The sequence below is a fragment of the Mus musculus genome, chromosome 7 (assembly GCF_000001635.26).
Source record: "Mus musculus strain C57BL/6J chromosome 7, GRCm38.p6 C57BL/6J".
Classification (NCBI taxonomy): Eukaryota; Metazoa; Chordata; class Mammalia; order Rodentia; family Muridae; genus Mus; species Mus musculus.
Window position 1 is genome coordinate 118,370,022 of NC_000073.6, and position 21,353 is coordinate 118,391,374.

General features: G+C 45.8%; 1 protein-coding gene across 8 annotated transcripts in view; it reads right to left on the reverse strand.

The window, feature by feature from the left end:
* Positions 1-10,691: 10,691 nt before the first annotated feature.
* Syt17 (synaptotagmin XVII) overlaps positions 10,692-21,353 on the reverse strand; it is a 67,871-nt gene continuing 57,209 nt past the window's right edge. For all 8 annotated transcript variants that reach the window (XM_006507202.3, XM_006507204.3, NM_001362179.1 and 5 more), the window contains one exon: positions 10,692-12,031. In XM_006507202.3, the coding sequence (XP_006507265.2) occupies positions 11,835-12,031 (197 nt within the window). In that variant the 3' untranslated portion in view covers positions 10,692-11,834. The remainder of the gene's footprint in view (positions 12,032-21,353) is intronic.

A 21,353-nucleotide genomic window follows, 5' to 3' on the forward strand; every position in this document is an offset into this window, starting at 1 on the left:
CTTAGGTAAATAATTCTCAAAAGGTTAAAAAAAAAAACAAGTGGAGATTGATTGCAGCAGACCCATAGCCATGAAGGTTGTTTGTGTGGTCCACATAATGTCTTAAAATTAATACAAGAACAGGGTTAGCTCAGTTCATGTCACCAAGTCAGAGATCTGCATGGACATACATGATGAAAGGGAGAATCAACTCCTGAAAGTTTTCCTGCCTTCCAAGCAGTGCACACACACACACACACATTACATGCTTATCAGTATATAAAAATCAGGAGATTTTGAGTTAAGGCCAGTTCTCTGACTCCTGCTGCAAATGGGACAAGCCTTGGCTCTCATTTCTGCAGCAGAATCACTGCCCTGAGATGAGGCGGGCCCTCAAATCAGGGCTCTAGCAAGGTTTACTGAGGTCCTGTCCACTAGTCTGACCTTAAGGCCACTGGGATCTCTCGAGTTGCCTCTAGGGTTAAAAGAGGCACTAGTAGGAAGGTTACACAGTGAATTACAAATGTCACAATGGTCATCTTTTGTGCCTAGCGCTGCTGTGTGGTTTGCTCATTCTTAAATGTCTTAAAGCCCATTGGCTTTCCTACTGGGGTTTGGCTGCGTGTAGGAGCATTCTTTCTTATCTTCGTGTGTGTGTGTGTGTGTGTGTGTGTGTGTGTGTGTGTGTGTGTATGAGTACACGTGTATTCATGTGTGTGTGTGCATTCGGAAGCCTGAGGTTAGTGTCAGATGTCTTCCGTCATGGCTCTCCACTTTGCTTTTGGAGGCAGGGTCTCTCACTGAAACTGGAGCTCAAGGATCCTGCTGGACTGGCTGGCCAGTGAGTGTTAAGGTGTTTTCCTCTCCTCAGCTCTGGGATTACTGATAAATGTGGCTGCACACAGCCTTTTACACGAGTGGGGAGATTCAAAGTCAGCTCCTTACGCTTGAGTAGCAAGCACTTTCCCAACTGGAGCCCTTTCCCCAGGTTGACAATTCCTATTGGTGAAAACAAGAATTGTTCTCTTTTCCACCTTGTGTGTTCTTGGGCAAGCCACATTGTCTGGCTGAGTCTAAGTTTCTCCCTCTATCTCATGAACAACAAATAGCACATACCTCCAAGAGATTAAGTGAAATTCTTCCCTTTGCTTATACTGTTTTTTCCTTGGAGAAAGATCTTGAAACAAGATCTACCTACATAGCCCCTGCCTTGCCTGAAATTCACGATCCTTCTGCTTCAGCTTCCCCAGAGCAGGGATGGCAGGTGTGTACCACCACAGTCAGGTGTTTATTCTGTTTAGCATGGATGCTGCCCAGTAGAAGATGCTCACTAAATAACAGCATGTGCTGCTATTATTGCGATTGATCTTCATGAAAGACTTTCACTGGCACTGGCTGCATCCTCTCCATCTTGTTGGGCCCGTATCCTCCCCTGAAATGCTCAGCGAGGTGCTCTGACACTTCACGTAACTGGCATTCATGAGTAAGATGGGAATGTGTCAATTTGGTTTCCCAGTCACTCCCCCCACCCCTCACTGCTATGCTTGTGAGGAACAACTTAGTTCCCACCCACACAGCCTGCTTTGCCCCACTGGTGTTGGCACTGAAGTCGGCCAAAGCATGACTCAGCATACACGCTCAACTTAGGCCCAACTCTAGCCTACAGCAAGTCTGGGGTATACCAGTTGTCTCAAGACCATTGTATTAGGGCAGATGACAAAGCATGTATGTTTATTCAAAAGTGGTGAGCACTTTTTGCATGCTTATTAGAGTGCTGGCATTACTGTGAACATGAATGGTAATGTGTGAATATCAGTCTTCATCATTGACTTGACTGGATTTGGAATCACGTAGAAGTGATTCACTTAAGAGTGATACTCTTAAGTGATACACTTAAGAGTGTATCTATGAATTTCCAGGGACGTTTACCTGAAGAGGGATAATCCACCCTGAATGTGGACAGCACCATCCAATGGACTGGGATCCCAGACTGAACAGACAAGAAAAGGAAGAAGCCAGTCTGGCATCAGATTCATCTCCCTTTGCCTCCTGTCTGGGGATGCAATATGACCAGTTTCCCCACCCACCTTCCTTCACATCTGGAGCTCCACCGTATGTTTCCTGCCATGATGGATTGTACCCTCAAACCTGTGAGCTCAAACAAATCCCGCCTTCCTTGAATGTCTTCATCGGGTGTTTTGTCACAGCAATGAGTGAAGGTAACTATTATAATAAAACATAAGGTAGCATTTTCCCTTTTGTGCATTATCCAAGGAGAAGAAATATGGAGACCCCTGCTGCTGTGTTCTTGGGGGCTACCAGGAAGCCAAACACATCTGCTTTCATCTATGTTTGATGCTATAACAAAATACTTGAGACTGGATCATTTACAATGAAAAGAAAATGATTTGTTTTCAGTTTCAAGGTTGTAAAATTATTATCAGGGTGTCTCCATCTTCTTGCTGTAACATCACATGTAGGAGGGAGGGAGGGGAGAAAAGGGAGGAGAGAGGCAGAAGAAGAGATAAATTCCTGAGATAAACACCTTAATCCTCTCTTTAAGAGACCAAAGCACCTTACATTGACAAAATTCAATATGAATTTTGGTGGGGACAAACATGCCAGCTATAGCAATGTCCTTTTGAGTATGAATATGACAGGAAGGGAGGATAGCCCAAAAGAGTGCCCTGGAAGTTCTTGTGAAGAGAGGATAGATGTCAGGTAGATAGTTTATAAATAATAGATAGACAGGTAGACAGATATCACTGAGTCCACAGCTATAGTCATCTGTCCTACACTATGGTGTCTGAGTGCTGTTGCCTATTAGTTCTATTCCCTCTCTGAATGTGTCTTTGCTCAAATGTAGGTGTGGCCTGTGGAAATATATCAGAATTGCAGTCTCAGGGCCTGCCAGGAGCTACTGAATCGAAACTTCCCTTCACATCTGGAGCTCCACCGTTCTCTAGTGTCTTGTGCGTTCATTAAAGTTTACAGAATATAGCTCTAGACAGGGGTATAAAACTTTTCTGTAAAGAAAGAGTATGTTTTTTAGGCTTTGCAGACTTTGCTAATCTATCACTGTTGAGTTTTACCAAAGACCCAAGAATAGGTCTGGAAGTGTTTCAATAAAACTTTATTTATAAAAGCAGGCAATGGGTTGGGCATGGCCTAGGGGCTGTGGTTTGCCAACTCCTGTTCTGTGTTCAATTTTACAGACAGAAAATGGATTTTTTTTTCTCTTAACAAGTATTAAGTTTGCTGTTAATTGAAGATTGTAAGGATCTCTTATATATGTAATAATATATTACTCTCTCTCTCTCTGTATTTTCTAGTTTCTTAAAATGACATTTACTGAATGATATTCTGTCTTTCCTATATATGTGTTTATGAGAGGCTGGTCAAGTCAGTGAAGATCTATCTAAAACATCTACTTATTATCATGGTGACAGTTTGTATATGCTTAGCCCAGGGAGTAGCACTATTAGTAGGTGTGGCCTTGTTGGAGTAGGTGTGTCACTGTGGATGTGGCCTTTAAGACCCTCATTCTAGCTGCCTGGAAGCCATATTCAGCCTTCAGATGAAGAAGAAGAACTCTCAGCTCCTCCTGTACTGCGTCTGCCTGGATACTACCACATTCCCTAATTGATGATACTGGAGTGAACCTCTGAACCTCTAAGCCAGCCCCAATTAAATGTTGTCCTTGTAAGAGTTGCTTTGGTTATGGTATCTGTTCAAAGCAATAAAACCCTAACTAAAACAATCATCTACCCATCCATCCTTCCATCTATCCATTCATCTATCCATCCATTCATCCACTATATCTCCTTCATAATCTCTTAGCTTCTAAAAGTGTTATTTATGAGGCTGGAGAAATGGTTCAGAGGTTAAGAGCATTTGCTATGCAATTATTAGGATCAGAATTTGGATCACAGCACCGAGGTAACATGCTGGACATCTTAGATATTTTTGTAACTGCAGTTCCAAGGGAGGCAGAGACAGAAAGATTGCTGGGGTGTGCTGGCTCCCAAGTTTAACCAAGAAAACATGAGCTTCAGGTTCAGGAGAGTCCCTACCTCAAAGGGCTATGTGAAGAGTGATGAAGGGGACACTTGGTGTCCTCCTCTGATCTCTGCTTGTTCATACACACACCTGCATACACACATGTATATGCATTCAAACATTTAAAAATATTGCCTATTTAGTAAATCCTCTGTTCACGACCATTATAAAAGAGGAGTCGATACTTATTCACTTCATAAACTATGAGGCATAAACCTTCATATTCTGCTGTGACACCAACTGGGAAGTGTCTTCAAGCCTCAGCTTTCCTGCCTACACAATATGAACAAAATGGTGCCTCTCCAGTACAAGTACTTAGAAAATACTTGGCTAGTAAGAAGCACCCATAACCCAGAACCTTAAATATTCCTGGATAAGATGACCTAAAGTCTGGAACGAAAGGAACTAGTGTCATCTAGATATGACATGAAATGTCCCCCAATGGTCCTTGTGATGAATCTGGCAGTATTGGGAAGTGGTTGAGCTTTCAAGAGCTTCCTGATGGGAAATCACTGGGGACATTTTCCTTGGAAGAAGTTAAGGTCATTCATGTGTGACCCCCTCGAGGGTTATGAGATCAGCAAGCCAGCACCCTCTCTCCGACTCTACTTCCTGGTTTCAATGCCCTAACCAAGATGTGACTCCATCTACTGCCCTCAGCAGACATCAAAACCTTGGCCTGCTTTGATCTTTCATACTTTGTCCCTCAGGTATTTTGTTACAGTGATGGAAAGCTAATACCCTCTCCAAAGGTTAGCCACCTTGAAACTTAAAGGCCTCCCAGCATTTTCTTCTAGGGGCAAACTGTTACAGTTTTTACCTACCAATTCCTCTGAGTTATTTCTACTGGAATTCTGGACACAATGAAGGGCAGTTCTCCCATCCACAGTGGACAACAAGGATACTTAAGACAGGAAAGGAATGCTTCTTCCATGCAGTTATTTTTTTGTTTGATAGGAACAAAGTTCCAGTGCCTCAAATGGCTGGTTGGTCTTAGTGCCCTAGATGGACCTATACCTTCAGTAGAGGCAGGGTATAGGTCCGTAGTTTGTGCCAAGTCTGGGGGGTGTGGTCAAAATCCCAAGATGTTCTGGAGTTGGTCTGAACTCAGAGCGGCAGCAGAGGAGGAAGAGAGGAATTCTTTCTCCAAGAGGTGAGCAGGCTCATGGGGTCCTGGGGAATGAACGTATCTTCAAAACTCCCCATCTCTGTTCTCCACCCACCTTTATTCTTTTAACTTGGGTCCCCACACCACAGAGTGGTGAAGTGGTCCAGGCATCTCTTTTCCCACCTCCTACCTGAGGAGGAGGAGGATGCTAATTAAAACAATGGGCAGTCCAAAGCAGGGCACCTTGGGCTCTGGTTTCTATAGAAACGCAGTCCTCCTTTCACCTTTCAACACATCTCTCTGTCTCCTGACAAACTCTATTCCTGGAGATGTGGATGGCTCTGATCTGAGCTGCCAGTGTTCCTACTTGTCCCCAGCAAAAGCTGTCTGATGCATACCAGGTAATAATAGCCACTGGGTGCTGTGCCAAGACTCAAGTGAGGACTTTGCCGGCTCGATTCCAACATGTCCTTACATCTATCCCTTGGGGTAGTTACTAATTGTCAGACTAAACAGATCAGAGGGACCATTGGCCACACCTACTCTGGATTACAGGTGTCTGAGGGGGACACCCAGAGATACTGAAAACCATGGATACTCAAGTGCCCTTCATAAGATGATGCAGTGTTTACATAGAACTAACCCTAACCCTAGCATGTTACATAGAGCATGCCCTCTGAAGACTGCATCATCTTCCACTGCTTACAATCCCCAGTGCTCTGGCCATGCTACCGATATGACTGTTGCATCATTTGGGGGACGATGATGAGAAATCCGTGTGTATATAATACAGACTGCGTGGTCTGCATAAGAATAGCCCCATAGGCTCATATGTTTGCATGCTTATGGAGCGGCACGATTTGAAAGGATTAGAAGGGCTAAGAGGTGTGGTCTTATTGGAGAAAGTGTGGCACTAGGGGTGGGTTTTCAACTTTCAAAAGCCCATGCCAAGTTCAAAGCCTCCCCCCTTCTCTCTGTCTGTGGATCAGGATGTAGGTACTGCTCTAACATCTGCCTCCATACCACCATGCTTCCTGCCGTGATGATAATGGACTACACCTCTGAAACTGTAAGCAAACCCTCAATTCAATGTTTTCCTTATAAGAATTGCTTTGGTCATGGTGTCTCTTCCCAGCAACAGAACAGTGACTGAGATGCAGATGCAACTTGAGAAAAATATTTATTATTTGATTATTTACTTTGTGCATGGGAGTACAGGCACATGTGTGCTACCACACCCATGTGGAGGTCAGGCAATTTCTGGGGAGTCAGTTCTCTCCCTCTACTTTCTTTCCTGAGGCTGGGTCTCTCTTGTTTCTGCCTCTGTGCTTTGTGAACTCCTAGCAGATAGTCTTAAGAATGGTGGGCCTGTAGATAGGTACCGCCCCATCTGGCTCTTCATGTGGGTTCCTAGATGGAACCTGGGTCATCGTCAGGCTTACGTGGTAAGCTGGGCTGACCTTCCAGCATCACTGCTTGCTCCATTAGTCTTTGACAGAATAGCACTGTCACTGCTGTAGGTTCCTGTGGGGAGACATTTGGCACTTCACACTGTTAGCCTCTTGTTATTTTTGAGGAGGCCAGCAAAGGCTAGGACTACTTGATCTCATATCTGCAATCCAGCTGCGCTCCTCAGTGGTGACACTGGGCCAGGCGGTACATGCACACAGGTCACCCTATCAAGTTCATGCATGCCTCTCTCTGGCCAGGAGTTTCTCTGCTGATGCAGGAGCTTGCCCCACCCACACAGGACATCCCTGTACTACCAAACACTAGATGCTCTCAGGAACAACCCTATGGAGAAGACTCAGTACTTAATCTTCCACAGTAATAATTCTGAGCTCTTGGTGTCCCTATTGCTAACACGGGCAGCCTTTATCTGCCTTAGTCTTTTTTCTTCAACTTACATTTCTTGGGGCTGTCTCCCCAGTGAATCATCTGCTTCCAAGTTCCCTCCTTGAATCTGATTTTGGGGGACCCTAACTAAGATAGCAGGAAAACAGAAGCTCGGAAGAGCTGCCTGGTTCATGTCTGAGTGCAGCCAGGGAACCGTGGGTCCAGGATTTGGGCTGTGATTTCTTTGGTGCTAGAGTCCGTAAGCCTGATCGTTGTGTATCCTGTCTCTGGCTGCTATGCCCATCACCCACCTGTCTTCCCTCATGTTTATGCTTTTGATCTGTTCAGCCCCAGGAAGGAAGATGGTAGCTGTCAACTTGACAAAATCCAGAATCACCTGGCAGATGGACCTCTGGGCATACTTGTAGGGGATTAGGTTGATGTGGGAAACCCCTCTAAAATGTGGCCAGGACCATTCCCTGGGCAGGGCATCTTGGGCTGTATAGAGCAGACAGTGAGCGGGCACTAGTGTGCATACACTGCTTTCTGCTTTTTTAACTGTGGATGTGACTTGAGCACCTCCCTCAAACTGTGCTTGCCTTGACTTCTCTACCACAACTGTCCCTGAACTACAAGACAAACAAAACAAAACAAAACAAAACAAAACAAAACAAAAGCCCCAAATACCTTTCTCCTTTGTATTGCTTTTCTAAGGGCATTTTATCACAGCAACAGAAATGGAACTTAGACAAATACTTACTGCGGCCAAGAGAGGCAAGACCTTTTGAGTCTGTGTAGTGCCAGTCTGGGCCAAGCTCTGAGCAGGGCATGGCTGATAAAAAGCTAAGCCATGAATCTGGTCTGGGACAAATGGGAAATTTCATGGAGAACAACATACATGGAATAACTGACTGCAGTATGCTGCTTAAATCAGGTGCACATGCAGCCCATACTCCATGTTCCCCTGTGACATGATGCAGGGCCCTTGATGTTCAGAGTGTCGTTTCCACATCTAAAGTGGGGAGAGGGATCATAATAGATCCAATTTCAAAAGGTTGCTGTGAGGATTAAATAGCTCCTGGGTTTATCATGGCATTTGGCAGGTGGTGAGCCCCAGTAAGTGGTAGTTTTTATTACTGTAGTTATATATAAACAGAAGTCCTGCTGTTGGGAGGATGGGAAGGCGATGTTATTTCACCCTTGGAAAATCAGGAAGTAGAAATTTATGTATGTAGAATCCAAATTATTGCCTGGCAGGCATGAGGCTGTGGGTTCAATATAGAGAATGAGTCAAGACTATGGTCATCACCGGGCTTCTTAAGCAGGGGAGAGACTATCCAAGAGACAGAGTGAGAGAAACAGCCTCAACGGACCTCACCTGAACACTGAGATCCAGCTATGTCTGCGGCTGGAACTTCTGTCGCTGACAACCACAGCCATCGGATATAAACACCATTCCTTTCATGTGAGGTTGCCTCTTGGTCCCCAAATTGGTAGTGTAGTTCAGCTGTTCTTCCTCCCCAGACCACACCTTGTATCAATGATGTCCAGCATGACACTGTACAGTCTGATTAGCCCACTGTGTTAACTGTGTTTTTTCAAAATGGTTGCCCTGTATACCACACACCTTAGGAGCTCTTCATACAATCGGTTTCTTCTTCCTTGATATTCTCCATGTCTCTACCTCTTAATCAGAGTAGGTGATTATGACTGTTCCCAATCAAGTATGATGGTTAGTTTGGAATGTCAACTGCTTACTACCCATAACCACCTGGGATAGGAGCCCTGGAATAGGGCATGCCTGAGAGGGATTGCCTTGATTAGGTAAATTGAGGTGAGAAGGACCGAGTGGCACCGTTTCCTGGGCTTGGGTCTCAGACTGCCTATAGTGGAGAAAGCTAGCTAAGCAGTAGCATGCATATGCTGTCTGTTTCGTGATTGCTGTTGCCATGTGATGCTTTAAACTTCCATGTCCTCCTCCCCCTCTTCTCTTCCTCCTCTTCTTTCTCCTTTTCCTCCATCTCCTCCATCTTTGAGACAGAGTTTCTCTATATCCCTGACTCTCCTGGAACTCTGTAGACCAGGCTGGCCTTGAACTCAGAGCTCTACCTGTCTCTGGTTCTTGAGCGCTGGGATTAAAGGTGAGCAACACCACACCAGCAAACATGTCCTTCTTATGCCTTGTCCTCAGAAGCCATAGAGAATAATTTCTGCCATGTCCCCCGTGCAATGTCCCTTTTCCTATTGCTGTGATAAAACATTCTGATGAAAGTGGCTTAGGGGAGGATTTATTTTATCTCATGGTTCCAGAGGATTCTCTATCTATGAAGCTTGGCCCAGACCTTGGGTAGAACACTACTGTAGCAGGAGTGTGCCGCACGGATAGCTTGGAACCAAGCACTCAAAACATTGGCCTGTGGGAACATTTCATATTCACACCATCACATCTCCTACCATGCTATGAGAAAGCCCAAGCTAGCGCCCCCCCCTACCCCCATCGTGAGAAGGCAGCCTGTGCTGAGTGAAAATGTCCTCAGCTGTCAGCCAGTACCAAATGTTAAACATGGGAGGGAATAAGTCTTTAGACAGTTCCACGCCCTAACCCTTAAGTATTCCAAAAGTTTAGGTCCTAGGTACATGGAACAGAGTTGAGCCATCCTTATTGGGTCTGAGCTAAAATCTTATTGCATAAAAATCTGTTATTAATAGAAACATCACTGTTCTCAGTAGTTGTGAATGTGTGTGTGTGTGGTAAAAGGTCAACAGTGAGTACCTTAGTCAATAATTTTCCACTTTATGTTTTGAAATAGTCTTTCAAAGATTTCAGGACTAAGTGATTAGACTGTCTGGCCAGTGAGTCCTAGGGATTCACTTGAACACACACACACACACACACACACACACACACACACACACACACACAGAGAGAGAGAGAGAGAGAGAGAGAGAGAGAGAGAGTTAGTTGCACAGCAGTTTTCTCCCAGATCGAAACATTCCATCCTGCCTGGAAGTTCATCCCTGAAACTGACCAGAGTCACTGGGCCTCTCCCTCTCCCTCCCCCTCCCCTCCCCCTCCCCCTCCCCCTCCCCCTCTCCCTCTTAAGACTCAGACAAGCCAAACTGTAAAGAAGACTACAAGACCAGACCAGCTGCCTGGAAGAAGCAGAAACCAGTGCAGCTTCCTGGAAGAGGCCAACTCAGTCATGCACAAGAGACTCCCTCTGATCTGCTCTGCTGCCATCAGGCCGTGCAGCGAGCTTCTGGTTTCTGGCTTCTGTGAGAAGTCACCTGTGCTAGAGTAGGCTTTGTGATACAGCTGTCTTTGAGTCACTTCTGTTCCTGTAAGTAACTCTTCACACATACTATCGCTTCCCCAATTAGACTTTGGTAGTATCTGTACTCTAGTCTGTTGTGGGCCCCTTATCTGGGGTAAATAAGACATGTGTGTTGGATTTCTCCAAGAAAAGACTTGTCACAGAACACATATGCACACACACACACACATGTGCTTGCACATGCATGCACATACCACACTCTACACTAGGATTACAGATACTTATGCTGTGCCTGTCTTTTTGCATGGGTACTGGATATCCAACAGCAAACACATCACTAAGCCACCCTCATCTCTGGCTGGATTGCCTCATTATGCATGCTAGCAGCCAAATACCTTCCCATCTTCTGTCATGAACAAAATAGATAACTCCAATGAATGTCACAAATAAATAATCTTTTATTTCAACAACAGATAACTCCCCATCACAGAGGACAACACACTGTGGAGAAAGGTACAGAAGCGTCCCATGAGGGAAGATCTATTCTAACTACACTAAAGCCTTACTTAGCACATGAGACATGACTGTGGTGCACACACAAACACAGAAGGATCACTGGAGGGGAGAGGTCATGGTGGAGGGATGTGGCACCATTTTCATTCCCATGCCAGACCCCTGATGGGTCATAACCACCACGATTCAGTCAGACATGTTACCTTTGCTCTATCATAACCCTATTTATGGGCACATGTGAACTATTACTACCTCAGGTGGGGTCTCTGGTGCATGAGAGGACATGGGGTAAGCTTGCATTGGATAAGAGGCAGAGGTAAGGGAGCTTCGTGGATGGAGGCCCTGGCCACCACTTTGCTGTCTATTGGGATGAGTGGGTACACATGTACTCACCCGTTAGAGCACACTCACAATAACATATGCACACACCCCCACAGGGAGTCCCAGAAATAAGCAAACACAAGGACAAAGCAGGTGAGCCTGGGTTCCTGACACGGGCTTACTGTCTTTTGCCACCCTTCGGTCTCTCCAAAGAGTCTAAGCTATTTACCATATTTGCTAAGGAGAAAATAAAGATACTTACACCGCTGGAGAAAGGGATCATGTGTGGAGACCCCAGGAAACAGCGGCCTGTTCAGAAGTTTCCTGGAAGATGTGGTTTTAAGGAGGGGAACCAAGCACCCCCTCCCCCCACATATCAGCTGAACTCTTGGTAAACTGAGTCAGGCTCTTCTTAGGAAGGCCTCCTTTCTCTGGCCTGAGGGTTGAAAGTACATCTTGGGACATTGGGTGTGGATAAGAGTAGGCACTGCTAATAAGTCCCACAGCAGAGCCTACCCAGCTTGTGATTTATGCATGAATGGAGTTTCTGGAAACTTCACAAGCTTCCCTCAATGAGGGTGGCTATTTCATGATCAACTGTCAGCTCGCTCTCAGTACTGAGAGGGCGTTGTGTATGCACGTGCACATGTGTGAAAGTATACCTAGATGTGGGTTGAATATTTATGTGACACATTTTTTTCCCTTCTTTTTTTAACAAATGAAGGTTGCCTTCCTTATGGTGATCAGGTCACCTCCAGGGAGGCAGGAGACACGCGGTCACACTCAGCCCGGGACCTCAGGCTATGCCATTGTTCCACAGCAGTGCGGTGAGTGTTGAGCATCCGCCGCCAGTGGTTGGATTCTGAGGGGCCGGAGGAATACTGGCCGATGACGATCCTCCCGATGAAGTCATTGCTGCTTTTCATGTTGTGGCCGAACACTAGAGAGCCAGAGGGGTGAGGGCAGGCAGGGAAGAAGTGAGGAGCCGGGGAAATGGGATGGGAAGCAGGTTTAAGACAGAGGTCATTAGTTCACACATGACTCAGCGGCAAACATGGGGTTGTTGCTTTGGGGACATTGCTTCCTCTTATGGGGACAGTTCCCTAAGCACAGCTGAGGCTCCCAAGCACTGCTGTCCCTTACCAAGTCAGCCATTCCCATTTACCAGCTTTGCACTGAATCTTTCATCTTTGAAATGTGCCACCCACAATGTGCAACTATAAAGTTACAGCTCACTGACCTACACATTGCCTACAGAGCTCTGTGAATGGACAGTTCTGGTGAGACAGTCCTGCTCTGTCATACTCTCTCCTGTTTCCTTGTGAAGGGTCTCTCAGTGAACCTGGAGCTAGACTGATGGCTAGCAAGCTCAGTGATCTTCCTGTCTCTGTTCTCCCAAAGCTCTTGGATTGTAGGCATGTGCACTCAGCCATGCTCAGCTTTTCCAATCCTCATGCTTGCATACAAAGCAAGCACTCTTACCCACTGACTCATATCTCCAGGGGCAAACAAGAGTATATCAACAGCAATATTGTTGATATCATGATCTGAAAAATACTATAGAGACTTGTCTGATGATGTGATTAGCAGCATTTCTGCCATTTCCCTACTAGATGCTGGTAGCAGCATCCCTCAAGAAGTGACAACCCTAAATGTCTCTTGACATGGCCAATAGTCTTGTAGGCAGTCAATCTAACACAAATGAGTATAACTAGGGTTGAACTAAGAGGATAAACAATCTGAGGTGAATCTTGGGACTCTGAAGCAAGCAAGGGTGATTATTAATCTCAGCTGTCAACTCTGAAGACTCTAGGATCACCTTGGGAGACTGGCTCCTGAACATGCCTGTGGAGAATTAACTTGTTTAGATGAATTGAAGTGGGAAGACCTGCCCACTGTGGGTGGCACCATTCCCAAGGCTTAGGTCTTGAACTATATGAAAAAGGAGAACATTTGCTGAACATACTGACTACTGTTTCCTGACCAGTACCCAATGTAATCAGCTCCCTCAAACTCCTTCTGCCTTGACTTCCTACCATGATGGACTGTACCAGAATTGTCAGCCAGAATAAATTCTCTCTCCTTTTGTTTTTTGTTTTTTTCCAGACGGGGTTTCTCTGTATAGCCCTGGTTGTCCTGGAACTTACTTTATAAACCAGGCTGGCCTCAAACTTGAAATCCGCCTGCCTCTGCCTCCTGAGTGCTGGGATTAAAGGCATGTGCCACCATGCCTGGCTTTCCTTTTTTTTTTTTTTTTTTAGGTTGCTTTTGTCAAGTCATCTTTTATTTTTATCTTTTATTATTTATTTTTTCTTCTCACTCTGGTCCCGCTCTCTCTGGCCCAAAGATTTATTTATTGTTATATGTAAGTACACTGTAGTTGCCTTCATTTATTTATTGTTATATGTAAGTACACTGTAGTTGCCTTCAGACACACCAGAAGAGGGCATCAGATCTCATTACGGATGGTTGTGAGCCACCATGTCGTTGTTTAGATTTGAACTCAGAACCTTAGGAAGAGCAGTCAGTGCTCTTAACCGCTGAGCCATCTCTCCAGCCCTTGTCAGGTCATCTTATCACAGCAAGCAGAAAAAGTACCTATGACATAAGGTAAACTCTCTTATGCCTCTCTTTCCTCATTTAGTTGAGACTATTCTCACTTTGTCTTGAAAGTTAATACGTGATGGAGATGGAATGATGTGTGCAGCACACAGTGGTAATGATGTATTATTGCTTTGATCCTATATTTCTGTCCATTGACCTTATTTAAAAAACACTTCCTCTCTCTCACAGTGAAGGCAGGGTAGTTTCTTTCATGCCTTGTCACATCTGTCTCTCAGAAGGATTCTCTGTTAATTCCAATGCAAGCTTAATTAGTTAGTGTCTTTGAAACCTAATGAGATGGTTGAGTTGATTTATCTTCCTGGCCAAGTTCAGCCTCATTCTTTATCTGAGTGTAGATAGTTTAAGTGTGCTGTTTCACTAATGGGGAAGCAGGCTGTGCCTGTGCTATACATGAAAGGCTAAAGAATGGGAACTATCACAGATTCGCCCAGCATGGTCCCAGCAACGGCAGGCTAGATCCCGGGAGGGGTACTGATTATCAAACAAACCACCTCAAATCTAGAGCCTAAACAAGCTTGTGTGCTAGTAGTGAGCCTCCATTCTCCCTTGTGGGGTTCACATAGAGAATTCCAAGTAATAAACAAGGGGGGTTGGGAGAGGAAAAGTGTAAACACAAAATCAAGAACGCCATCCAATATCTGAAAACCAAAATACCTATTGAAACAGGGCAGGAGAAACACAATGCTTGCTCAAGGGTGTCTGGTACTTGTCAGCTCTGGGGGTGGGGGGGGGGACTGAAACATGTATACTTTCTATACAGCTGGTAATGAGCTTGGGGTCCATAGATAGACCTCATTACATGAATGTCCATGATGACAGGAGGCAACACTTGCAATGGGATCTTGGCTTAGTAAGAAAATTGGTAAGGTGTTGCACTGAAAAAATTTTTTTTGTGTAGATTAAGTCAAGACCTTTTGGAACCATGGTTAGTAAGGAACATGTAAGGCTTGATCTTACCAGACATGACAGGCTACCAAGGCTCTTGCCTACAGTCCCAGCATATAAGAGGATGAAGCAGGAGAAATCGTGTGCCAAGCCCGACTAAGCTGTAGGCTGAGTCCCCATTTCAGGAACTCCAAAGGAAAAAGTGATCACACACAGAAGCATCCCTCAATTGAGCACAGGTCCTGTATCCTGGAGAAAGAGGGTTTAAGGGAGGAACTCTTGGGTTGAGGAGAAGGCTCAGTCAATCGTGTGTCTATCTGTATAAGCAGGAGGACCAGAGTTTAGATCCACAGCATCTACACACACATCTACACACACATCTGCACACACACAGCTCCTGATTGTTCCCTGGCCCCAGCTTAACTAAACTCCGCAGCTCCAGGTTCAGAGAGAAATCCTATCTTAAAAAATAGGGTGAAGAGAGATCGAGGAAGACACTCAGTCTCTACTTTTGGCCTTACCATGCATATGTACACACACATACACATGAATATGTGCGCGCGCGCACACACACACACACACACACAATACAGAGAGAGAGATACAGAGAGAGAAAAAAAGGAGAGACAGAGACAGGCAGAGAGATAGAAAGACAGAGAGGGAGAAAGAGAGAGAAGCAAGGAACAATTTAAACACTCTCATGTATTGAAGACTGAGTTGGTTCAAAATAAAAAGCACGTTGTAACCCAGCACATCTGCTCTAAGAATGTGTCCCACAACACTACCTAAAATACAAGATACAGAAAAATACATACAAGGAAATTATATACAGTAGGAATTGACGACATAAAGCTTCTTAGACAAGTACACCCTGCCACCTATTTTTATAAATAAAGCTTTATTGAAACACAGCTAAGCCCATTTGTTTACATAATGATGACTTTGTGCTGTAAGTCAGGGTTGAGATCTTTGTTTGGGTTGCTATGGAAAAGAGCCATAACCTAGGTGGCTTATAAACAACAGAAATCTATCACTCATGGTTCTGAAGACTGGGCAGGATAAGATCAAGGCATAGCCTTTCAGTTGGCTTTTTTGTTTTTGTTTTTCAAGACAGGGTTTTCCTAGCTGTCCTGGAACTCACTTTGTAGACTAGGCTGGCCTTGAACTCATAGAGATCTGCATGCCTCTGCCTCCCAAGTGCTGGGACTAAAGGTTTGTGCCACCATTGGCCAGCAGAGATAGCATCTTCTTACTCTGTATTCACACACTGGGAGGGATAAGTCAGCCCTCTGAGGTCTCTTCTATTAGGCCACAAATCCCAAATGTGAGTGTTCAGTCCCCACGACTTAAGCATGTCCCCACAAAACTACATCCTGATAGGATTACACTGGAAGTTAAGGCCTCAACATCTGGATTTGGTGGCATGTGTGATGGTGAATATGTAAGCCACAAAGTGTGTTCAAGAGACATTATCTAGCCTATGAGCCTTCGAATATTCACTACCTGGTCCTTCCTAGAAAAAAAAAAGGCCAACTGACATGTTAGGACACGACATGCAAGGACAGCAAACAGCGGAAATGAGATTTTTCTCATGAAGAATCTGTTGATGCTACCAGCATCCTGCCTGCCCCCCAGCCACCCTAGAAACTAATCCTGGCTTCTGTGGAGCTCGTCCCACTTTGGGCACCATGGCTACATACCTGATCGCACCAACTTGTCTGTATAAACAGTGTGATTGATGGTGGGTGACTTGGGACGCTCAATATCAGCTTGACTTCAGAGGGGCCTTGAGACTGGTGACTACTACTCAGCTACTCAGGGGCTTGCCCTTGCCTATGCGGCCAAAGCCACTGAAAATCCCAGACAACAAGGCTCATGACAGCTTCCCCAGCTGCTAGAACTTTGAGTATGTTGCCACTCACCACTCCGAGAATATTAATGTCCTCTTGACTCCAGTGATGGATGCCTGGACTGAGTCTCTCTTAGACTCTGCCCTATTTGCCTGGCTAGGTCTGTTTAGGCAGCTATGAGAAACTGCTAGAAATTAGGCAGCCTGAAAACACCAGAAACTCGTTTCTTATCATTCTAGACTCTGGTAAGTCCAAGACTGAGGGGTAACACATTGGAGTCTGGTAAGGAGGGCTTAGTCTCTGCGAAGACGGCACCTTCTTGCTTCACTCTTGATGGTGTATGGAGGAGGGGGGAAGAAACTCTCTGGGTCTCTCTCCTAAGACCATGGATCTCAATCGTGAGAGTGGAGCCCAATCACCTAACATCCCCTGGGTGTCCCATTACACTTCCTTAGTAGCTCATTTGTGCCCATGTCATCAACTTAGAATATGCGTTGTGGATGCCAATACCAAGAGTGGAGAGCACTAGTTAACCTCTGATGTGATATAATGCCACGGGATATACAAGAGTGCTGGAAATGAGACAGAGCCTTATATTCAAAAGGAGGGGAGCAATCTCCAAGACACACAGTTCACCTAACTGTCAAGAGAGCCTTTCTCTGGAGGGAAATCCTACTTTTTGTGTTATATAAGTCTATGAGAGTTTGCACTTCATGTAACAAGCACATATTATGTTGGAAGAAAGCAAAAACAGCCGTTATTAGAGAACCCACATCTAAATCGCCAGAAGGGAAGGAAAGGAAACGGAAGCATTATAGCCTACGCTTCCCAGTCCAATTTGCAAAGTAACTTGGCTAGTGAATTATTAGGCCCGAAGAGGCAGGAGTTCTCCTGGTGAGTCAGCCCTGGTGGATGGGAAGGCCGCCTCTATGGCCATCTGAAGTAACTGGCAGGCAGCAGCACTTGCAAACTGCTTAGTAAAAGTTATGCAGTCCTGATGGTCAGTGGAAAAACACACAATTTCGAATGCAAATGTTAAGTTGAAATTGAATAAAGATAATGGTATTGAGTGTAAATGCAGTGGGAGAAAAGTCCAGAGATGATGTCACCATGAATACTTAGTTCTGTGTCCCTGCAAAGAACAGAGACTTAAGGTTTGAGGCCAGGTGTGGTGACACATGCCTTTGATCCCAGCATGCAGGAGGCAGAGGCTGGCGGATCTCTGTGACTTCAAGGCAGTTTGGTCTACATAGTGAGACCCTGTCTCAAAAACAGAAACAAAACACAAAGATTAGAATGTAGCCTGCTGGGGCATCCCTGTAATCAGCCTGTATGAGTCTGAGGTAAGAGGATCAGAAGTTTAAAGTGAGTATAGACAGCGTTTCAAACAAGCAAACACCGAAGAAGCCAGCATGGTGTCTGAGTCAGTGGGGCAGATATCTCTTCTCCTCCACCCATGGCTTAAGGAGCCAAATCCTATAGCTAGTGAGTGTCCACGCTCACAGTATTGAAGCAGAGGAAGGCAACCCCTTCTAACGAGATCTTTATGTTTCTTCTCTTTAGAAGCGTTTTCCCTGCAGATAGTCTTTGCTGGTTGTCATGGAGCATGCATGTGAAAGCAGACATTAATGCATTACTGTAACACACGCATACACACTTACTCATACACACACACACACACACACACACACACACACAATTTCCTACTTGTCATTCAAAATCAGTTTCCCAGAAGACTGTGTAACCCAGACTATAGACAGTCAAGACAGACCTCACAAACTTCGAGTGTACCATGAGGAGGAATCCTAGGGCCCTCTCTAAGGACCTGTTTACACTTCATGGGTTTTGTGGGCCTCAGTGTGGCAGTGAGAAGATGATGGAATCTTTAAAAGGCAGAGCCCAGGGCAGGTATCTAGGTTCTGGGCCTCCTGTTTGCAGAAGGGAATAAGGCAGTGCTTAGGGGACCCTGGGTAGGTCCTGCAAAAGTGGGTCATTATAGAAGAGTAAGCCTGAGCTCTCAATTTCCCTGGCTTCCCATCTTGCCAAGTGACTCCCAACCCTTGATGTTTTATTGAGATCTTTAATAAGAGACAAAAAGTTGGGGCCACTCAGTTTTGACTTCTAGCCTTTCTGTGTATTAAGCAAACCTCTTTTCTTTAGAACATACCCAGCCTTGAGTATTTTGCTATAGCAATGGAAAATGAGCTAAGATGAGATTGGTCATCTCTTTTTCCCATCTGAAATAATACAAATGAATGTAGCACACTGTGACTGTTGGACAGCTACAAGGACTCAAACAGGTAGAACAGAATGAAGGCTTCTGGGGGAGAGAACATCAGCTCTCTGTAGAGAGATGGAGATTCACTCCGCCATGATGCCTTTCCATGACTCTCAGTGTATAAGAAGCTCAACGCTCCATTGTGAGACAACGGAAACATGGAAAGTTTTGTTTCAAACACAGTGAAAGTCTCGGGGAAAGTGTTCAGTAAGGGGAATTTTTTCCTTATGTGGAGTCCTTTAGCCTATTCCTTGCTGATCAGAGCAAGCCTCTGATCCACACAGATCGTGGGCATCCTGAAGCCACACCCCGTTGCCCTCTGTGGACAGCACACTGAAATCTGGCTCCCTTCCTCAGGCAGTGAACAGACCCCACCCCCACCATGCCCCGAGGAGTCCACTTTCTGGAATTTCAGACCCAACTCATCTCTAAAGGGTTGTCAACCAAACTGCAGACTTCTGGGGTGCCCATCACCATGGTCAGTCAGTTCAGAGAAACAAAATTGTCAAGAAAAAGTGGGTACCTTCTGGACTCCATGGTCAGGCTCTGGAGGGGCAGTGAAGACGCCCTTGCTTTATTGAGCATGTACTATGTGTTAACCCCATACTGGTTCTCCAGATGAGCTCTTTCAGAACAGGGATCAATTCTCCACAGTGTGGACATTTGGGACTAATCAATCTATGATGTGAGGAGTTAGTCATCCTGAGAAGTGTAGGATGCTAATCAGTATTCTGGATTCTTCCCACTGAAAGCTAGTAACACCACACACACACACACACACACACACACACACACACACACACACACACGAGAGAGAGGGTGAGGGGCAGGGAAGGAGACAGAAACAGAAAACAGAGAGACACAGACACAGAATGGGGAGAGAGACAGAGAGGAACACAGAGGGAGGGAAGAGACAGAAAGACAGGAAAAGAGATGAAAGAGAGAAAGAGTGGGGGTAGAGAAGAAAGACAAATATGGTGGGGGACAGAGCCCATTCACCCATTTCACATCTGGGAAAACTGAGGTCCAGGGAAATAACGAGAAATCTCTTCAGGCTCCAGCCAGAATCTAGCTACCTCAAACCAGCTGTGGTAAGCTGAAGGAAGCATCCCATGTTGACACTTGCTATGAGGGTGAATTTGTTCTTTTCTGCTGGAGCTAAACTTCTTTGGTTGCTAATTCCGTTTGCCAAGGCAGATGGTTCTAGAAGGGAACCTGGATGCCTTCAAATATGGGTGTGATAAACATTACAAATTAAAAGGGGGGGGTCCTCTGCTTTGTCAAAGAGAACAGACTCAGCTTCCTCGTGTGCATGCTGGGTAGTAGGTAATTATTGGGCTTTCTTCCACGTTCCAGACCAACACTGCACCTGCAACCTTAGGCCTGCAGCACAGCATAGGCCCATCCTGACCATGTGTGCGATCCTAACATGTCCACACTACACTTGGAGGCCCACCTCTTGGGTGCTGGAGTAAGTTGCCTCCCCATTTCTATAAAAAAAAAATGTGGTCAGCTAGTAAGACCCATCTGAGGTCATTTTACAACCATGGGGAGTAGGGAGGGCCTGTGTTTCAGGATGTTCGTGAGACTCACAGGGTCTGCACATCTGATTCCCTCCACCCTTGCACAGGTCAGGTCTGCACACCCCAAAGAAGTGATCCCCATTATCTTTAGCAAAATCCTTTCAGAAGCAAGCACCCTGAAGTCCACAAGCTGCTTCAGGCTTGTCTCCACAGCAAGTTACCTCAGGAGGCTGGAGATGTGGCTCAAGCACAAAGACTTGGACTCAGTCCCAGAACTCTTGTCAAGAGCTGACTACGGTGGCATGTGCTTGTAAGCCCAGAGCTGGGGAGGTGGAGGCAGGCAGGTCCCCGGGGTTCACTGGCCAGCCAGCCTAGCCTAACCTGAAAGCCTTAGGTCTGTCTCAAAAATCAAGGTGGATGGCCTCTGAGGAATGACAGCCAGGGTTGGCCTCTGGCTTCCAAACACTCAAGCAAACATATGTATGAACACACACATCAGGCCCTGCCTCCGTATACCAGCTCTATCTAGCCCCTTTCTGGGTCTCAATTTCCCAGGTTTTGTGTGCCTTGTCAGATGCTGTTTCCCTGGGCTGAGGCAGAGAGCGCTTGCTTGAGAGATTTCACCATGATTCAATGCTCTACAAGCTCATGAGTCACAGCAGCTACTCAGACAGATCTGTTCTCCTCCGCCTTCTCATTCTCACAGCCATAAGGACAGTCTGGGTAACCACTCTTTAACCACTGAGAACCAGCATCGCTGGCCCTGACCTCTGCCATCCAGGTACTGGGAGAGCGTTTGATCCACAGCCCTACTGGCAAGATATAGTCCATACCTCCCACCCCATTTGCAGATGGGATATCCAGGGCTCAGAGGCAGAATCGGAAAGCTAGGCACCACTATCCTTTCCTTACCTGGTCCCTCCTTCTCCAGACCCTCCCATAGGGAGAGGGCAAGACTGAGAGTACAATGCAGGACAGGGCTGGGGAGATAACTCAGTCAGCAAAATGCTCCCCACACAAGTCTGAGGACCGGAGTTCAATCCCCAGAGCCAGGCATGGGTGCACACCTGAAATCCCAGTGATGGGGAGTTGGAGACAAGT